Source organism: Thermobia domestica, chromosome 11 (assembly GCF_964235325.1).
Source record: "Thermobia domestica chromosome 11, izTheDome1.hap1.1, whole genome shotgun sequence".
NCBI classification, from domain to species: domain Eukaryota; kingdom Metazoa; phylum Arthropoda; class Insecta; order Zygentoma; family Lepismatidae; genus Thermobia; species Thermobia domestica.
The window spans coordinates 20914644-20932873 of NC_137464.1; the positions used below are offsets into that span (position 1 = coordinate 20914644).

At 34.3% G+C, this 18230-nt stretch overlaps 1 protein-coding gene across 6 annotated transcripts in view; it reads right to left on the reverse strand.

Annotated features, from left to right (window-relative positions):
• LOC145663966 (uncharacterized) overlaps positions 1-18230 on the reverse strand; it is a 193913-nt gene that overhangs the window by 30678 nt on the left and 145005 nt on the right. For 5 of the 6 annotated variants that reach the window (XM_081730201.1, XM_081730199.1, XM_081730202.1 and 2 more), the window contains one exon: positions 9647-9721. The exons of the other annotated variant lie outside the window; for it this stretch is intronic. In XM_081730201.1, the coding sequence (XP_081586327.1) occupies positions 9647-9721 (75 nt within the window). The remainder of the gene's footprint in view (positions 1-9646; positions 9722-18230) is intronic. 6 annotated transcript variants of the gene reach the window in all.

An 18230-nucleotide genomic window follows, 5' to 3' on the forward strand; every position in this document is an offset into this window, starting at 1 on the left:
CATTAAGTTGCTGCACAGATCTTGTAAGTGTAACACTACCAATAAAGTTTCATTGTGCTAGCAAGCTTGAAGAAGTGTAAACATGAAATTTTCGTAAAAGGTTTACATTAAATATTAAACAATATTATGTTAAGCCAGTTAAGGTGATATTCCATGCAAAAGGTCAATCAAAGATTAATAATTAATTAAAGAAATAAAACTGAGTAGTTTTGATTTGTCTATGTCTACAATTTTAGGAAATCTGTATGCATTCCCCTCCCTTATCTCTCAGTTCTATATGGGTATCCACTTTTATCCATTGCCTTACTTTTTGGATTTAAATAAATAATGACTATAGGCTTTGTAAAGAGTGACGGACTTCGCCCATAATTGTTTTACCCATTTGTCCAAGCAGTTTGAGTTAGTCATAAAAATAATATATTCGAGAAGGGAACTGGTCTTAATTCATCTTTATATATATATATATATATATATATATATATATATATATATATATAAAACTTCATAACGAGGACCTACATAATTTATACCGTTTACCAAATAATGTTCGTGTCATAAAATCTAGGAGGCTTAGATGGGCACGTCATGTTTGCCAGAGTGGAAGAAAGCAGGAACGCTTTCAAAGTTTTAACTGGAAGTCCAATCGGAAAATAACCATTAGGAGGGCCTAGGCGCAGATGGGAGGACACTATTAAGATGGATCTCGCAGAAATAGGAATACCAAGTAGAAACTGGATTCAGCTGGCTAAGGATAGAAGTCAATGGAGAGCTTTTGTGATTGTGGATTGAACCTCCGGTTCCATAGGCCGTAGAATTAGATTTTATTTATTTATTTATTTATTTTTTAATTCTGAAGTTTCTATCTTAATTCTGACGAAGAAACCTACAAGTAATTCGGGAAACAGAGAGAAATGTGCGTTCTGAATCTCCATTTACGTACTAACCTAAATTTTCTATAAGTTTTTAACAAAATCCACAATGGCTGGTATGAGGACTCGGAAAATATTGTATTTAAAGGCAACAATAATAATATTAAATGCTAGGTGTACATAAAACCTAGTTTTCATTATAAAATGTCATTATACATCACACAACGCAAAGATTTATTTTTTTTCTAATGTTTCATAAAACATCATGATTGTAATCTTACTACCCTGAAGTCGTTGCGAACTGAAAGGCCCGATGTACAGTATCTCAAAACACATTCGATAACGTTCGAATGTGGTACTCAGAAGTTGCCTCGCCATGAATTAAAAATCCCACTTCCATTTTACACGACCTCTCTAACTTTTACGATTTACCTGAAAATTATTGGTTTTTGATGAATCTATTTTCAGGTTTGAATATGGACTTCTGGAGAATCAACAACATTCGAGATAATCCAAGATGAAAGTCTGGTGTGAGATCACACAGAACAGACCAATAGCCCCATGGTTGGTCTTTTCGCAGTAAAAACAAATATTTACGTGTTCATGAGTCAGAAAATTTGAAGCCAAATAGTGAGGAACAAGATGTTACGGATGTGATGGATGAATCTCCTGTCAATTCTCTTCCTCCTCTCAGATATCACCATTAGACTTCTTCCATTGGACTACGAGAACAATGTCAGTTCCGGTATGATAGTTTCTACACAGTTCTAAAGTGCGCTTCACGAAAGGAGTATACGCTGAAGTGGTAAGACGGGATAACACAAGACAGGTTCGAAAAATAGTTAAATTATAATTGTATTTTGAAGTTTGAGAATTTTTACTTCATTATTTATAGGGAGAACAAACTTGTGAAACATTAAGAAAAAAATCTGTTAGTGTGAAATCGGATATGTGCGTGATATTTTCGTGATTTTAAGGATATCAAATATAACAAAGGCAAGGTTTTAGCACTCATGCAATGTACGTTGAAACAAAAGCATAATTATCTAGCACAACACAATATATATATATGGTAAGTAGCTTTGTTCTGATTTAATAGTGATTTCAGGTGCATTTTGCAGCGAACAAATAGCATGCACGAGTTCCTCCATGTTACCCCATTTTTTTCTTTCTCTTTATCATTATCCCTCGCTTCTTATAGATATGCTAGAGTAAAGAGAAAGCACTGACAACCCACAATTCCCTTAGAACATTAATCGATTCACAAATATATAGGTTAAGCTAACTCGAGACCATATTACAACAGATATTAGGATTACAAAGATGTGCTTTACAAAGCATACGCAGAAGGAACAGTTCACGTCCTCTGGTTATTCAGTCAATATACGTAAAGCAGAAAGCTGTATTACGTATTTAGAATATTCTCCAGAATGTATTCTTATTTGCTGATGAACAAAATTCAATATTATATATATATATATATATGTGTGTGTGTGTGTGTGTTTGTGTTTGTTAAGCACAGTTTCATTCTTATTATTTTACAGTGAAATTCTTCATCGGGGATCGCAGGTTAGATCAGAACTGAATTATTGCCAAGACGACTAAAAAAAAAAAAAAAAAAAAAAAAAAAAAAAAAAAAAATATTTTTATCCTAATCAGGTAGTGTTTGTTGATGTAGCTATTAAACTACAGTAAACTACCGACAATCAACAGAATTGAGTGGCGTCGTAATCCTCAAAATGGTCGAGGAAGTGCACAAATCAACACGAAAACGCTTTTGAACAATTTTTGTTTACAGTAGGAGCCTACACATACAAATATGACTTAATGAAGAGCAGTTTTCAGTATTTACACGTGTGTTGGGTTTCTTTCCCACACACACATAAAAAGCTAATTGTTTTTGATTTTTCATGTTAAAACATTTCTTTGAGACTGAAATTTCCTTAATAACCTTTTGTCACAATTGTGTAACTTATTTTGCCGTTATAGATTTTCTTTTAATATGGAGATTTATCGTCGAAAAACAACGCAGATAATCTAGAGCTTACTGTACTAGAGTTCCATCTAGCGCAAGAATTAAAACTCATTTCGAAGGTACTGCCATAGTCTAAGATGTGACTGCATGATTGTCAGGTAATCTTAAACTGAATTAATTACAGAACGGTTGAAGCAAATAGACTGGCTCTTTGCGGGAGACTCCTAGGCGGTTCAAATCATGTACCGGGTGGCATATGAAAAACTGACCCGCCTGCCTAGGTATAGTGTATGTTAAAACATGCACAAAAATGAACAGACACACAATAAGATGAATTTCAGCATCGCATATAAAAAATGTTGTGTGTGTATATGTATGTATGGTACATTCTATACGTAAATAATAACTTGCTTGTGTGTTCGAAGGGGTCGGTTTTTCGTGTACTATCCAGTAGTTCAAACTCCTACAGAAATATAAAAATCGGTTTAAATATTGAGCTATATTTTCTTCTTTAGTTTGTGTTATACCATATTTATCTTTAATATATAATACTGAAAGTGTAAACGGAATTAGAAGAAGGTCCACTAAAACACGTACATCACAACAGTATATTATATTATCATTTATAGTCTTTTGTCTACATAAATAGTTACTTTTGTGGAATCATGTGATTATTATTTCTGTTTACTTGTGGATGGTCTCGATGTGCTTTCAAATCAAATATATATCAGCTTTTCTAAGTATATATGACATTTGATGAACGGAAATTTTGCATTGGTGCACATCTTTGTTCTAACATTCTGATATTATCATTGTGGGTTTTAATTCTGAATTACAAGAGTACAAGTACTATATTCTTCCCAACTATGAAATTTCTTAAACATTTCACATGTTCTTGTTGCTTAACGTGTAGTTTAAGGAAGTATTAAATAGCATCTTCCATATCAGAAATTTCGACAAAACCAAGAATAAAAGAAGAATCATCTGTGCACCCAGAAATCACAATAAACCTGCTAAAAATAGGGAATTTAAAATTAGACTGTTACACTTAACTTAATAAAAAATAAAATAAAATAAAAATAAAATCGAAAATACGCCAGTTTCAACAAGATATACCGAAAAATTAGATGAAGATATGGAAAGAAGATAGTTATCTTTATTCAAATTATTAGGATATTCCTAGCGTAGAAACAACTGTATGTACTCTATAATGTTTGTGATTTCACAATATTTCTTCTTTTAACTTCAAATTAATTCATTAAAGTGTCTCATGACCATTGTTCTTCACACATTGCGAAGGAGGGAAGGACAGAAAGGGAGAAAATAACAATACAATTGAATAACCATCTAACAGCAGGAAAAGAATAAGATGCCCTTTCTCCCATTTGCTGCGGAACTTTTCATTTTCAGCTCAATATTACAACTCTCTCGTGGCTCTATAGTTAGCGTATTCGCCTTCCGTGCAGGAGACAATAGTTCGATTTTCAGCGGGAATTCATGTGGTTCGGATCCCACATAAGCTGAAGATCCACGTCCCATATGGCCCCCATACTGAAAATAGTCCAGCCACATAAAATTACCCACGAATTATTATATGCGATTTATCTTCTTAAATAGTAGTTACTTCTTATTTCACCTTTCTGATATTGCCTTTGATTCTTACGTCTTCTGTGGCCCTTTTTTTTCTCACAATTAAATTTCTTAAAAATATCGGAGACCTAATGATGAGTTAGTTTCATTAAAGTATCGTCCTCAAACTGTGGCACTCTTAAAATGAACATTAATAAGGAAAAAAAAAACAACAAATTCAAGTGCACAGCATATTACACAATATAGTTAAATATCTCAAATGGGTATAGATGAGAATTTAACAAGATAAAGATATACAAATCTTAACAGCTTATAAAATACTCTTGATGGTCTTCAATTACAGAAAAAAAAAACTTTCATTTTTTTTCTATTAATATGAAACTATGATTAACCCTTTCGACCCTGGCGGTAACATATCTGTACACTACATTTCAAGGTTAACATAATTACTCTGGAGGATTCAAAATGACTTTTTTTTTTTAAATAAATGTTTTTGTGTTCTTTAAACTTACTTAAATCATTTTTCACTATTTTTTTTACAGCTTTCATCTATTGTCAGAAAGCTATGCATAGTACTTTCACGCGTTATCACGACTGATGAAATCAGCCACGTACGCTGTTTTATTTTCAGCGGAAAAAAAAAAAAAACTTGCAGTAAGCCATCCTTCTGCTTTAGTAATGCGTTTCGTCTCTTAAATTACGTAGATTAAAATGTATTTCAGAAAAATGCCATTTTGTATTTTACACATACGTTTTTTTTGAAAAAAAAACGTACAAGTGTGTGTCTTATAATTCTGTAAATATGACACCTGCAAAAAAAGTGGCGATTATTGTTGTCAAGTCACAAAGAATAGTAGTGCAAAATAAAAATAAACAAAAAAAAATCAGGGTCAAAAGGGTTAAGAGAATTTTAATTAATCTTTGTTTTAAAACGTAAGAATACTGGTATATGTTAAACATATTTAAATAATGGTACAAATCTGTTTTTGAAGGACACAAAAGTACGATAGTCCGTAGAACATTTTGACTGATAAAAAGTGGTTTAACTTAAAAAAAGATTTGAGAAAGGCTGCATTAAGGTATTTAGGTAGTTAACATTTCTATCATATTTATTAACGTGTACCTAATTATACTTACGCAGCACTTCCTGTTGACTTTAAACGAATAATAGCAATATTACGGAAACATCGAAGTCATTTTGTGCTAATACTGTAACATCAATTATTATAGTAAATCACTTCTTTGTTTACAATTACATAGACTGGGGAAATATTTTGCGAAAAGAAACACACTTTAAAGTTATTTTTAAGTTTATAAAGATTAGTCATTCGTATTAACTTAGGAAAAAAATACAAAACTGTTTACAAGCAATAAAATAAAAAAAAAAAAACACTGAGATATTCACATATATCCAATTTAGATCCACATACAATCCAAGCATTTTGTTAAAATTTGTGTGCAATGCAAGCAGAACAAAGAAGATATATAATACTTCTTTCATATAAGGTGTTAGCGTTTTCAAAATTACCAATTGGCAGTAGAACAGAAGTTAAAAGAACATGATACTTACTCACAAAAATTTACAAATAATATATATATTTATCTTATCAAGATTATCCTAGTGTTCCGAATTTTCTTACACATAAAATAGTTACAGAATTATAAACTGAGAAAACTTAATACATATACAGCTTTCGAGATTGAATGGCTTCTTGTCTTCGAGTTCTTCGATTCTCGTCAAATGTCACTGATATTCCTCAGCACTAAAATTCATCACGTACCTGCCTCAGAACGCACAATTCACTACAACAATATATTCGACTATTTTGTACATAACAATTCTCAATATCCTTCTCCGAGACTTTCCTATGTAACTTAGGAACACATGGAAATACATAGTTACGTTATCATCCTAGCTCTGAACTGCCCCTTTGGTGATAATTGTTGGTAACTTACCCCAATCAATACTCATATTCCATTTCCCATATATTTATTAGGAACACGCAGTGAGACTTATGACTGTACATTTAGTACAACCGTCCGCCATGCTCCACATAGTAATTCTCGAAAAGCTATTTTTTTTATTTCTTTATTTATTTTACTTATTTTATTATTATGTTTTGCAACATACAGCTAAAGCGATTATTTCAGCCCAGTTCGTTACTGGAATCAACCAGTTAAAATGTTCACGGAAAACTATGACTATTCTGTTTTAAAACTACAGCATTCCCTAGCTTCTACGCAACTTGCACAGTAGCAAGTGGCTTCTGGATTCCTTTATTTCAATCCTGAAGAAAGGATGTGAGGAGAGTGCTGAACAGCCAGAGCCCTGATTTTGTGCAAAGGATATGGACAAATTGGAGCAACAGTGAGACAAATGCCTGAATCTCAAAGGGGATTGGGATTATGTGCAGAGGTGAGGAAGGATCCACCTACACATGTATGTATAGTTTGACAAATGTATATTAAAAAATAAATATTTTACAGTTTAGGGAAACATATATTGAACGACTAACGTATAATAATTGTAACACCACTCTTCTTTTCTTCCCTTCTAGGGCAAATATCAAAACACGGTGAAACACCTGTCCAATTATTTGAAATCAGAAGTCCAAATTTCATATGTCTAACCTTAGAAATTCTGAGATAGGGATATCATAATAATGGTGATTCACACCCCTTTTTCTTTTTACTTCCATTTTTTTTTTCCTTCTAAGTCAAATATATACAGGGTGTTTCAAAACAACACCGACAACGTTTGGTTGTCGATTCCTGACACCAAGATAAGACAAAAAGTATAGACCAACCTGTGTGCACAAATGCTTCTTTTCGGAATTATAGCCTGCCGAAAACATGAAAAAATGAACTCCAAAACTATGGGACGTACCGTAGTCGGGTCAAAATTTCACTTAGGAACTAATATGTACGCTATCCAAGAATACACGTTTCAGAATCCTGCGGTATTTACGTAACAATTTTTATAGAGGGAGTTTGGTTACGGGCATATGATTTGAACTACTCACTAACTACCTCTATAAAAGTTGTTGCGGAAGTACCGCAGGATTGTGAAACATGGATTTTTGGATAGGGGACATATCAGTTCCTATGTGAAGGCTTCAACTAACTACGGCAGATCCCATTGTATTAGAGGTATGGGCCTTTAAAGTGCACTTTTCCATCTTTTCGGTAGCCCATAATTCCGAAAACAACCATTTGTACACTCAGGTTGGTCTACACTTTTTGTCTTATTTTGGTGTCAGGAATCACCTCCCAAACGTTGTCGGTGTTGTTTTGAAACAACCTGTATAAAAATATTTTAAATGAGAACTCTATACACCAAATTTCATGTTTGTAACATTCAGATTTCGAGATATGGACATTTTAAGATAATAATTGCCAGCTCTCTTTCCTCACAACCCAGACGATTTTATTCACGTCTTCTTCCTTCCCTTGTAGATGCTGAAACACGTCTTTAATTATTTTAAATGAAACATATAAATACCAAATTTTATGTTTCTAACTTTGCCAAATTTCGAAATATGGCCATCCAATTATATCAATTCTAACACTATTTTTTCTTTTCTTCCCTTCTAGGGCAAATATGTAAATAAATAAATAAATAATAATTAAAAAAGATTAAGTATCTAATTACTTGAAATGAGAAGTTCAAATTTCATAATTCACAGCCCATTTTCCTTCTCGTCTCTCCTTTTCTTCCCATTTAGGTCATATATACTAGACGTGTCTAATTATTTTAAATGGGAATTTCATATTCCAAATTTCATGCCTCTAACATTCAGATATTCTGAGATACGGACATTTTAAGATTATAATAATTGCCACCCTTCTTTCCCATCCTACCCGTCGAATTTCCAAAAATCTTTACTTTGTGACATCTCGCATCACAAATGCTATGCTCTGTCCAAATTTCAAGTTTTTAACTTTAGCAGTTTGGCCTAGAAGTTCTTCAGTTAGTCAGTCAGGACTACTACTTTTGTATATAGAAATATGTCAAGTCGTTAAGAATTATTCATTATAGTATAGGTAAGAATTATCCAATATACTCAAACCGAATCGATTCAAAAATGAATTATTTACTAGGGATTTGCTGACAGAGTAAGCGCATTCTGGTTACTCATGTGCTTATGAAGCTTCTACTTATAACAGTAAGTGTAACTCTTAGGTTTGGTAGAAGGAAAGGACTATATCATAGAGACAGCCTTTATTTTGTATCGGAAATGAGTTTTTATATATATATATATATATATATATATATATATATATATATATATATATATATATATATATATATATATATATATATATATATATATATACGTTATATTTTGTCCAAACACCTGTCGTTTTATTTAAAAAAAAAAACTGAATTTTCAATCCAACAAAATCTTAGATAAGAAACTATACTTAATGAGGAACTGCAAAATGTCAAGAATGCAAAATGTTCCGTTTCCATTGCTTAAAAAAAAATATCCACTCTCAGGAAAGAATGAAATGTTCCATGGCTTCGTTTCTGTTTCTGTGAAGTGAACGAATTCAAACACGCCACGTGAAAACAGGAATTGATTTCTTCTTTAGAGAATCATTAATTACCGAAATGAAATGAAATCTATAGTTTAACGCTCCATCATTATGCTCTTTAGGACAAGGAGGAGTGATTATGAAAGTGAATGATTAATAAATATTTGGTGAAATTAGAATTTGGTAGAAAACTGGAAAACCCCGAGAAAATCCAGATGACCAACAGAAACCGACATGGGCTAAGATTGAACCGGGGACCCTTCGCACCAGAGATGAGCGCTCTTTCGCTGAACCACCGTGCCCCCATCAATTTCCGTCTAACCACAATAAGTAAAAGAACGAAGAACAAGGAGCTTAGTTAAAATCCAGCGAACATGAGCCATGTTAGAAGAAAAGAGTTTTTCTTTTTTATACATAAACATGAAAAGCTTTTATTAAAATGTTATTGTTTAGGCATTCACTTACACACATACACACCAATTAGTACACATACATGCAAACAAAACAAACAAACCAAAAAAGACAGATATCTACATATAAGGTGGTGTTACAGTACGAATTTCTCCTGGTGAAAGCGCGGACAGCTTTTATAAACCCTGAAGTGAAAGTGTTACCCACCACCATCACCAGCACACACAGAGAGAGCACGAGAAGCATCGGCACACAACCATACCTCACTAATAATCGTAGGAAGAGACTTTTCAATACAGCTAAAGGCAAACTGCACTCCACATACCTCTGACGCTGCCTGCAGGGAGAAGAAAAACACTAAGATGTTTCTACGACGTATCAACAACCAACTATTACGTTGTCAGAGTCAAGGATGTGTAAGCACTTATTTCGATATATAATAAGCAGGAAATGTTACGAAACTAAAATTCAGTAAATTTATTGTGTCCATCACTGTCGATAATACGCTGCCAGTACTCCGGAAACACATTGATATCATAAAAGAGGCCAACCGCAACCCTACCGTCACCGATTGGTTCAACTGCAGCTTTCAACTTAGGCTAGCCGCATATGACCAGAGAACAGAGTAGCCAAGCTGAGGCGAGGCGCAGTACAAGCAGGAACCTGTGAACAATGGAACAAAGCCTCCTACCGCACTTCACCTAAGTTCGTAAGGCCTGCCCAACGTTGTGACTGACACACACAATCAATGAACTCGGGTATTTCTCGCCACACCCTCCGCTCCCAACCTCTGCTTCAGTTTGGCTGATATATTCTCTAATCAATATGCGGCTAGCCTTACCGTTGCGCGTTGCCTCTTTCAAGGTATCAGCATGCTTCCAGAGGGCGTCATCGACAGTGAGAGACACTACTTATAGACATCCCGACTTCAGTTTTGTAGCATTTCCTGTTTATTATGTATTGAAACAAATGCTTACGCATGTTTAACTGACAACCCAACAAATCACAACCCTCATGTTATTGTCGGAAGAGAAAATTAAATCACATTACATTACTGGGAGGCCCACCACCCATGTGTGCGTGGAAAATTCCAGCTTACGTGTTCTTACAGCTAACTACGTGCTGTGAAAATATATGAAGTAGCACATATTGTCTTACCTTTTTATAACGTACTTATTTTTAAATTTCTGATAATTCTAACGTAAATTAATGTCGTCTCGAAGTCTGTTCGTGATAATAAACAAAAAAATAACTCAATTCTTAGCTTAATTACTTTTATTAAGGTATCACCCATACCTAACAAACGGAGCTGAGAAAAAGCTAGGTTCAGTTTCAGTTAGATTGACTGATCCAGCATCTGAATTCGGAATTTCCCGAATATCAAAGACTGCAAATGCCTACACATTTTATTTTACCATCCTTTTCTCCTACTTCGACCAATGTGTAACTTCAAGATTTTTTTTTCTTGGGTCGTAGCTGTATATCCAGAATTTTACCCTTAATTTTTCACATATCTATTACGAACTTGAATCCATACATAAAAAGAGAAATAACTAATCAATTTGTTTTTCAGCTCACATTTACCAAATGCAACTTTCTTCCTTGCATACAAAATTATAATGAAATTCATGCAGAAAGCGGATTTTAATTCTTAAGTAATATACCTCTAGAATTTTAAGCCATGCTTTTGGCTACTTATTCACATTCAGTTTAAAATATCTTACCAACTGTAATTTAATCTATTCAAATAAAATAATAATAAAGCAGTAAAGTTTTATTTAACGATACACTGACTCGCATGCTCGAAAGATTAAAATTTTTCCCCTTGTCCTCGTCAGATACCAGTTTATTTACAGGATTAGTAAAATGAAAAATTATCAAGTTAATCCATAAAGAAAAATATATGATGACTAGAAATGAAGTTCTTATATTATTAAAATTGTCATTTTAAATTTTAATGGGTTAGTGCGGTTTAAATGTAAGATTTTATGTCTAGTGGGAAACCACTCTTTATAATGCAACCAACGAATGGACAGAGGTAACGCGTACGACGTCATGAACTTAGTACATGTACAGAAAACAGGCTGTGATGATGTGAGTCAGAAGGTAACGTGTTGCTCAACAAGGTAATGTAAAAGTGCACCAGTAGAAGTGATTTTCCTTTACGAAATGAACTAGGACATTCTGCATATCTAGCCGTGAAAACACCAACAACGCATTTGAACCAGGAATGGTGAATGAATCTACCATGCACCACTAGTTTGTAAATTTAAGCTCCATTGCCATCGACCAACAGTATGTTCTCAGTGGTGGCTCAGAAACTACAGAAGAGGACCTCGGAAAAGTGTTCGTGCAACTGAAGATAAATTGGACATACACTGTCGTTCGATGGCTCCACGGAGTTGATACCGGCCAACAAGATCGCCGCCTGAAGTGTGTAGTTCTCTGATGTGAAGGATAGCCAGGAAGATTTTTTACATCAGATTGTTAGTTCTAATGAAAAATGGATCCGTTACAGCAATCGTAGATGTCTAGGACAGTGGTTGGATCCTGATTAATGTGTAGGATGATTTTCGAAACCATTCCTCCGTCCGCAGAAGCTGTTGCTGTTGATAAGATGTTCTATGGTGGGGGGTGATCCATCACGCCTTTCTCTTTCAAGGTGAAACCATTACTGCGAATCATCACGGTGCTGAATCTATGAAATAGAACACAAATTTTTCTGCAAGCATCCAGCAACGATCAAAACACATTACGTCCTCATGCTGCACAATTCACGTCTACATATCGCTTCCCCCTTCCTCTTTTCCCATTTAAACCCCTTCTTACACACACTGTATTCTTCTGGTGTCTCTCCCCCTGACTACAATTTCTTTCAGTATCTCAATCACATCTCGGCAGGTAAGAGTTTCCTTGATAACCGCGCAATAGAACGTACAATCGAGGACTTCCTTGCACAGGGGACTACAGACTACTTCGTCACGAAATCCAGTCGTTGGCTTAACGTGACAGATGTGTGTGGCTACACCCGAAAACTACTGACTAATAAAATATTGTATAGTCAGCGATAAAAGTTCTTTCCGTTTGGTAAAATTTATTTTGGGAATAGAGTGGTATGGCCGGAACGTACAGAAAACTACATTCTTTTTTAATTTACTGGAAACTGTACTCAAATTGTCCTTCCATTCTGAAGTTATTTACGAAACTAATTTCATCAAATGGAAAGAACTTTTGTCGCTGACTGTACCTTTTCTTTATCATCATCCTTTTCGTTCCTTTCAAGGTGACGTGCGTCAGTTGGATATTTCAATCGCACCAATCCAATAAATTTAGAGTATATCTGTACCTAATTGTAAATTCCCTAAACTCCACTCACTGGTAATCATATAAGGCTGTCTGACTTCGTCAAAATATTTGCTCACTGTTTTTGTTTTCCAGCTTTATTTAAGATAAAACGTTACACGAAACTTCGCGCTACTGGCTTGAATGTAATATTACATGTGCATAATTGGAATAGCGTTTAATTATAACAAATATTTTTTGAGTTTGAGTTTTACGTCCCACGGTTATGCCGGTTAGGCTAAAGGAGAAACAAATATTTTGTACTGTTCCAAATGGTACATTTTCCTGTATTCTATAGTAATTTTTAGACCTAAAATTACAATAAATAAATAAATAAAATAAAATACAATAAGAAATAAAAAAAATCAGATGTGACCAGGAGTCATTTTCCATTTCCTTCCTTTTAGCAAAACTTTTCGTCAATTTCTAAATGAAAAGAATCATCTTAGGTTATGTTTCCTGTCACTTAATAGTTTAAACATAACGTTGATTTATTTATTCGAAGATACCGTAATGAATAAATAAATAAATAAATAAATAAATAAATAAATATGGGAAATTTTGGATGTAATTAATAACCACTAATTTGGTGTAAGAATAATCAAAGCTATATAAAAAAAAATAGTTTCATCTTTACAAAATTCTCGCTCAAGTATTAAATAAGAAAAAAAAAAATATAACGATTTTCCTTACATTTCTATAAAAGCTAATATAATTAAAATTCGAAGTCTGAAAAAGTGAGGGAGTATATCGTGAATCCAATCTTGATCTTCAGGTTAGCATGCTGGTACACTAACCACTATGTTACCCAATCCAATCTATTTGCTGAACAACACCCCATTCACTCTTGAGACTGGTTTTCATACATTACTAGATCATATGGACCTAAAGGGAAAGGTATGTGGCTATTCAAGGAGCAGAATGAACAACATACTGGTTAGTTCACTACATATTAAAAGCCGGAGACACAGGTTCGATATTCAGTTCATTTTCCAACATTTCTGCAGTCTCTGTATTTTTCTCACACAAGCTTTAGAATTACATACTCATATACATATTTCATACAAAAAGTGAGTTATCATTATTGCGTTTTATTCAACAAGAATTTAAAGATAGAAAAAAATGTGAGAAATGCCATGTTTACAATGAAGATACTCAGCACAGGATACATACAGTAAATACTCGTATAATTCGTCTCACATGCTGAAGTCGTGACTTGTATTTTTAATTTTAAATCTCACAGTCTTCATTATGATTCCTATAAATTCATTGCATTATTTAGTTTCCGATTCCCCTAAAGCACAGAATACAGTGGATTAGAAACAAAGTATTTAGGAAATATAAAGAACGAATTAATCGAGAAAGCATTTTATTTATTTATTTATTTATTTGGGTATGAAGGTGGCATGTAATTCACAGAATATTTATAGGGGTTAAAATGTTAAGTACGAGAGGAATTAGTAAACTGACCGTCTTTCTATTCCGTGACTAATAATAAAATATCTCAGTTAAATATTTTGAGTGTTTTTGATACGACAGTTTCACTATATCTGGTCGTGCTGAAGTTTAGTACCAAGGTTCAGTCATAATGCATATTATTACAGGCATCTGGACACGGAACTGTATTAATAACTTTAGCAGCTGCTTTATCTGCACCCTTCTAATGTTGTTATATTTTGTGCATTGTGTTTTGCGTATTCTTTTATTTTTTCTTTCTCCATTTTAGATACTCAGAAAATTTATCGGAGGTGAACGAAAATTAGTGAACAGAAATTAAGATTGAGAGAAATAGTGGCGGCTGATGAGGGAAATCACATCTGCACGAATTAGTATTTTATCGCTGTAAACGAAGGAAACTAGCCTGATTCTCTAATTATCTCTAATAATTACGACATTAGGTGGCTTTTCGTCTCCTAGTTTGTAAGGATAAAAGTATTGTTTTTTTACTGACGTGGCTTCTCTCAAGATACGCCACTGGAGACAAACATAGTAAATTCTTAGTTCAAGAATGTAAAGATCACACATTTGTATTTTTTCTGCAATGAAATCTTATGATCCCTATATTTGTCTGCAATATACAACGTGTCCACAAAAATCATCATACTTTAAAGTCGTATTACGTCGCTTTGGATACTCGTATTTAAATAAAATTGGTCACATTTGAAAGGAAAACTCAAATATTTTTGTGCATGTCAACAATGGATAGCAATGAACAGGATCAAACACAGTAAATGTAAATTCATTCATGTTTACTTTGTGATTAGTCGATATGGGTTCATTTTTGGATATTTAGTTGGGCATTTACTGTTTCTGGTGGGGGTCACTTGGGAAGCTTTTATGTTTCTGTACTGTTATGCCGTAATATGCTAATGTAAATTTATTTCCTTTTATTATGTTGTGTTGTTATTAAAGAATAAGTTTTAAGGGGTAATGGCGACCCAACAAGAACAAAGTGTGTTTTGGAATATCATAGCACGCAGAGTCTGGTGCAGGTTCAGCGTGCTTTTAGGCGAAGGTTTCATCAGGCTCCTACACACACATCCATTTGGAAGTGGTACCGTGATTTGGTGGAACGTGGCTGCATATGCCATCAAAAAACAGGGAGACCATCTGTCAATGCGGGAATTGTGGAACACGTGCGGGAGGCATTTGCACGTAGCCCTAAGAATTAGGCTCCCATTTAACGTCTATGAGATACAGTAAAAAATAGTTCAGTTTTTCTTTTAAATGTGACCAATTTCATTTAAAGCCTATTATCCAAAGCGACGTAATACCACTTTAAAGAAAATGAAAATGAAATGAAATCTTTGAGTTTTACGTCCCACGGTTATGCCGGTTAGGCTAAAGGAGACGGTGATGATGAGTAATGTATGAAATGGTGGAATGAAGAAAGTGGGAGGAAACGGGAGAACCCCGAGAAAACCCACGCACACGGTGTTTGTCCACCACAAAGTTCACTTGGCGGGGGCTGGGATCGAAGCCGGGACCCCAAGCACCAGAGGTGAACGCTCTACCACTGAGCCACCGCGGCCCCACCACTTTAAAGCATGATAGTACTTTTATAGACACGCTGTATTTGGAGGAAAAGTAGATTTTCTGGCAGGGAGTAACTGCAATCACTGCTGGAGGAGAAACAATTTTTCTTCGAAACAATGCAGAGATAATTCACATATAATTTGTTATCAAGGAAATAAAGCTGGGTACTGAAAATACCGTAAGCTCTTTTGTTTTTTAAAATATTATATGTTAGTTCAGAAGGCCAACTGCACAGAACGAAAGTTCACAAAATTTATATTTCAAGTTTTCAGTTGTTATTTTGTTTGTTATAAGTATTGACGTATTCCATTATAATTAGTAAGTTGTAAAAGCCCTCTGCCCACCTTCGTAAACAAGAATGTAAATCAATTTTAAGAACCAACAGGTAACTAGGACATGGTTACTACCAAAAGCCGAAGTACCCACAACCATATTCTGACAATCAACATCACATACACATAGAATGCCAATTAGACTTCACGAAAATATAAAGAACTTATTATTTTAATGACAATAGTACTCGTAGGAAATCACCTTTAGAAGAAGCAAAGCAATAAAAACGAAATGACATGAAAATTATGGGTAATCGTTAGGTCATTTAGTATCCATATACAACTAGGAAAAGTACTTGCTCAATACAAGTGTTGGCGATTGAAAGTGGAGGCAAAGTATGCACACGCTCAGTTTGAGTATTTAGTTGCGTAGCATCTTCTCAGAGAACGAAATTACGATATTACACTTACTTGCTTATTTTGCATTTAATTTATTGTAAATGATTTTTGTATCTTTGTATGGTTATTTGGTAACAGTTTAAATAGTTTATGTGTACGTATTGTTTATTGAAGTACTTTGCTCTATAAACGATCTTCTTAATGTATTAACACTAATGATATTTGCAAATTGATAAATGAATCTATTCTGGAGATTTGAGATAAATAAATCGTCTCGTAATTGAAGATTATTCAATAGTTTACTTACCTTTATATTGTGATCGCTAAACAAGTTTAGAAACCACAGATCACAATATATATTTTATTGTTTCCAACAGGCGCAGATACTTGCATAAACATTTGCTTCTTCTGTACGTACTATTTTGACTCTACTATACTATATGAACAAAGGAAATAAGTTACAGAAGCTTCGAGACTCTAGTATTTCCTACTTTAAACCAAAATTTAAAAGGTTCAGAAAACAACGTGAGCAAAATTTAGTAAGAAAATACAATATTCAGAAGAAAATCGATTTTCTGTTTTTAGTCAAGCAACTTCTACGTACACTTATCTTTGCCCTGGAGTTACGTTTAATTTCTGTCAAGTGACTAAACAGACACACACACACGTCCTCCATTACTTCTGCTATTACTGGAAACACTGACGAAAATCCTCTTTTGGTATCTTCCAAACTTCAGCCGCCGTTGCGCTGGTTTTCATCCCATCTTTAGCCCATCTCTGAGGCTCATTTTCAGCTTTGAGAAGAGCAAAACATTCGATGGTGCAAACTATTTCTAAGACTATCAACGTTTCTGAAGCAGATTTCCCCCCAATTTGCACATGATGTTTTGGACGTTAGAACTGTGACATTTCACCAACTGATCACCACACACACTTCCGTGCTACAATACTTATACACTGCCTGTTGTGACCTGTTCACATATGTCAAATTCATAATTAGGCATCCTAAGGACTGTATAATATTCATTGTGATTGCATCATAAATGCCAAAACTATAACATTTCGGGAACTTTTTGATTGCCCCTTGTATATATATATATCTTTGGAGGATATAAGATGAAATCAGCCCGTTAGATATTCACGGTCGTTAACTTATAGTACTGAATATCAATATTTCTTCAAAAAAAATTCAGCAACCACACTAATTATGTCGAACTGTTTGGTTGAGTATACAATGTAATGTTCTATAGTGTGCCTTGTCAGTTACTGGAGACTATCTTTACTGAAAATCACTGCTGAACAAGGGCGCCCACGTTGTGGTTTCCAAAGGGAAGGGGGGGGGGGCAAAGTATACGTGACATTTCAAATGTAGTCTCAAATTTTGCAATAACTATTCTAAAAAATGTATTGGGTTTTCGATCTTCCGAAGTACAATTTCCTCTAGAGGGGGCGAGCGCCCCATCTTGCCCCCCCTTCCCCCCCGATGGGCGCCTTGGCTGCTGAATAATTATGATAACCATTTGACTATTTGAAACTTGAAATAAAATTAATTACTATTGTCTATGTTCAGGTAGGCTTACAAAATTCGAATACTGTACATTATATTTACACAGGAATTTAATTTTGTTTGGTTAGCTCTCGAAGGGTTTTAGGGAACAAGATAGTCTGCTAGTCAGGTTAGGTATGGTTAGCGCATTGCCTCTCACAGCAATTTTCTGGTTTTCTAAACAGAGTTCGCTTCTTATCGCAAATAGCTTACGCTTCATGATGCAACAGGAATTACCTCACGATTTGCCA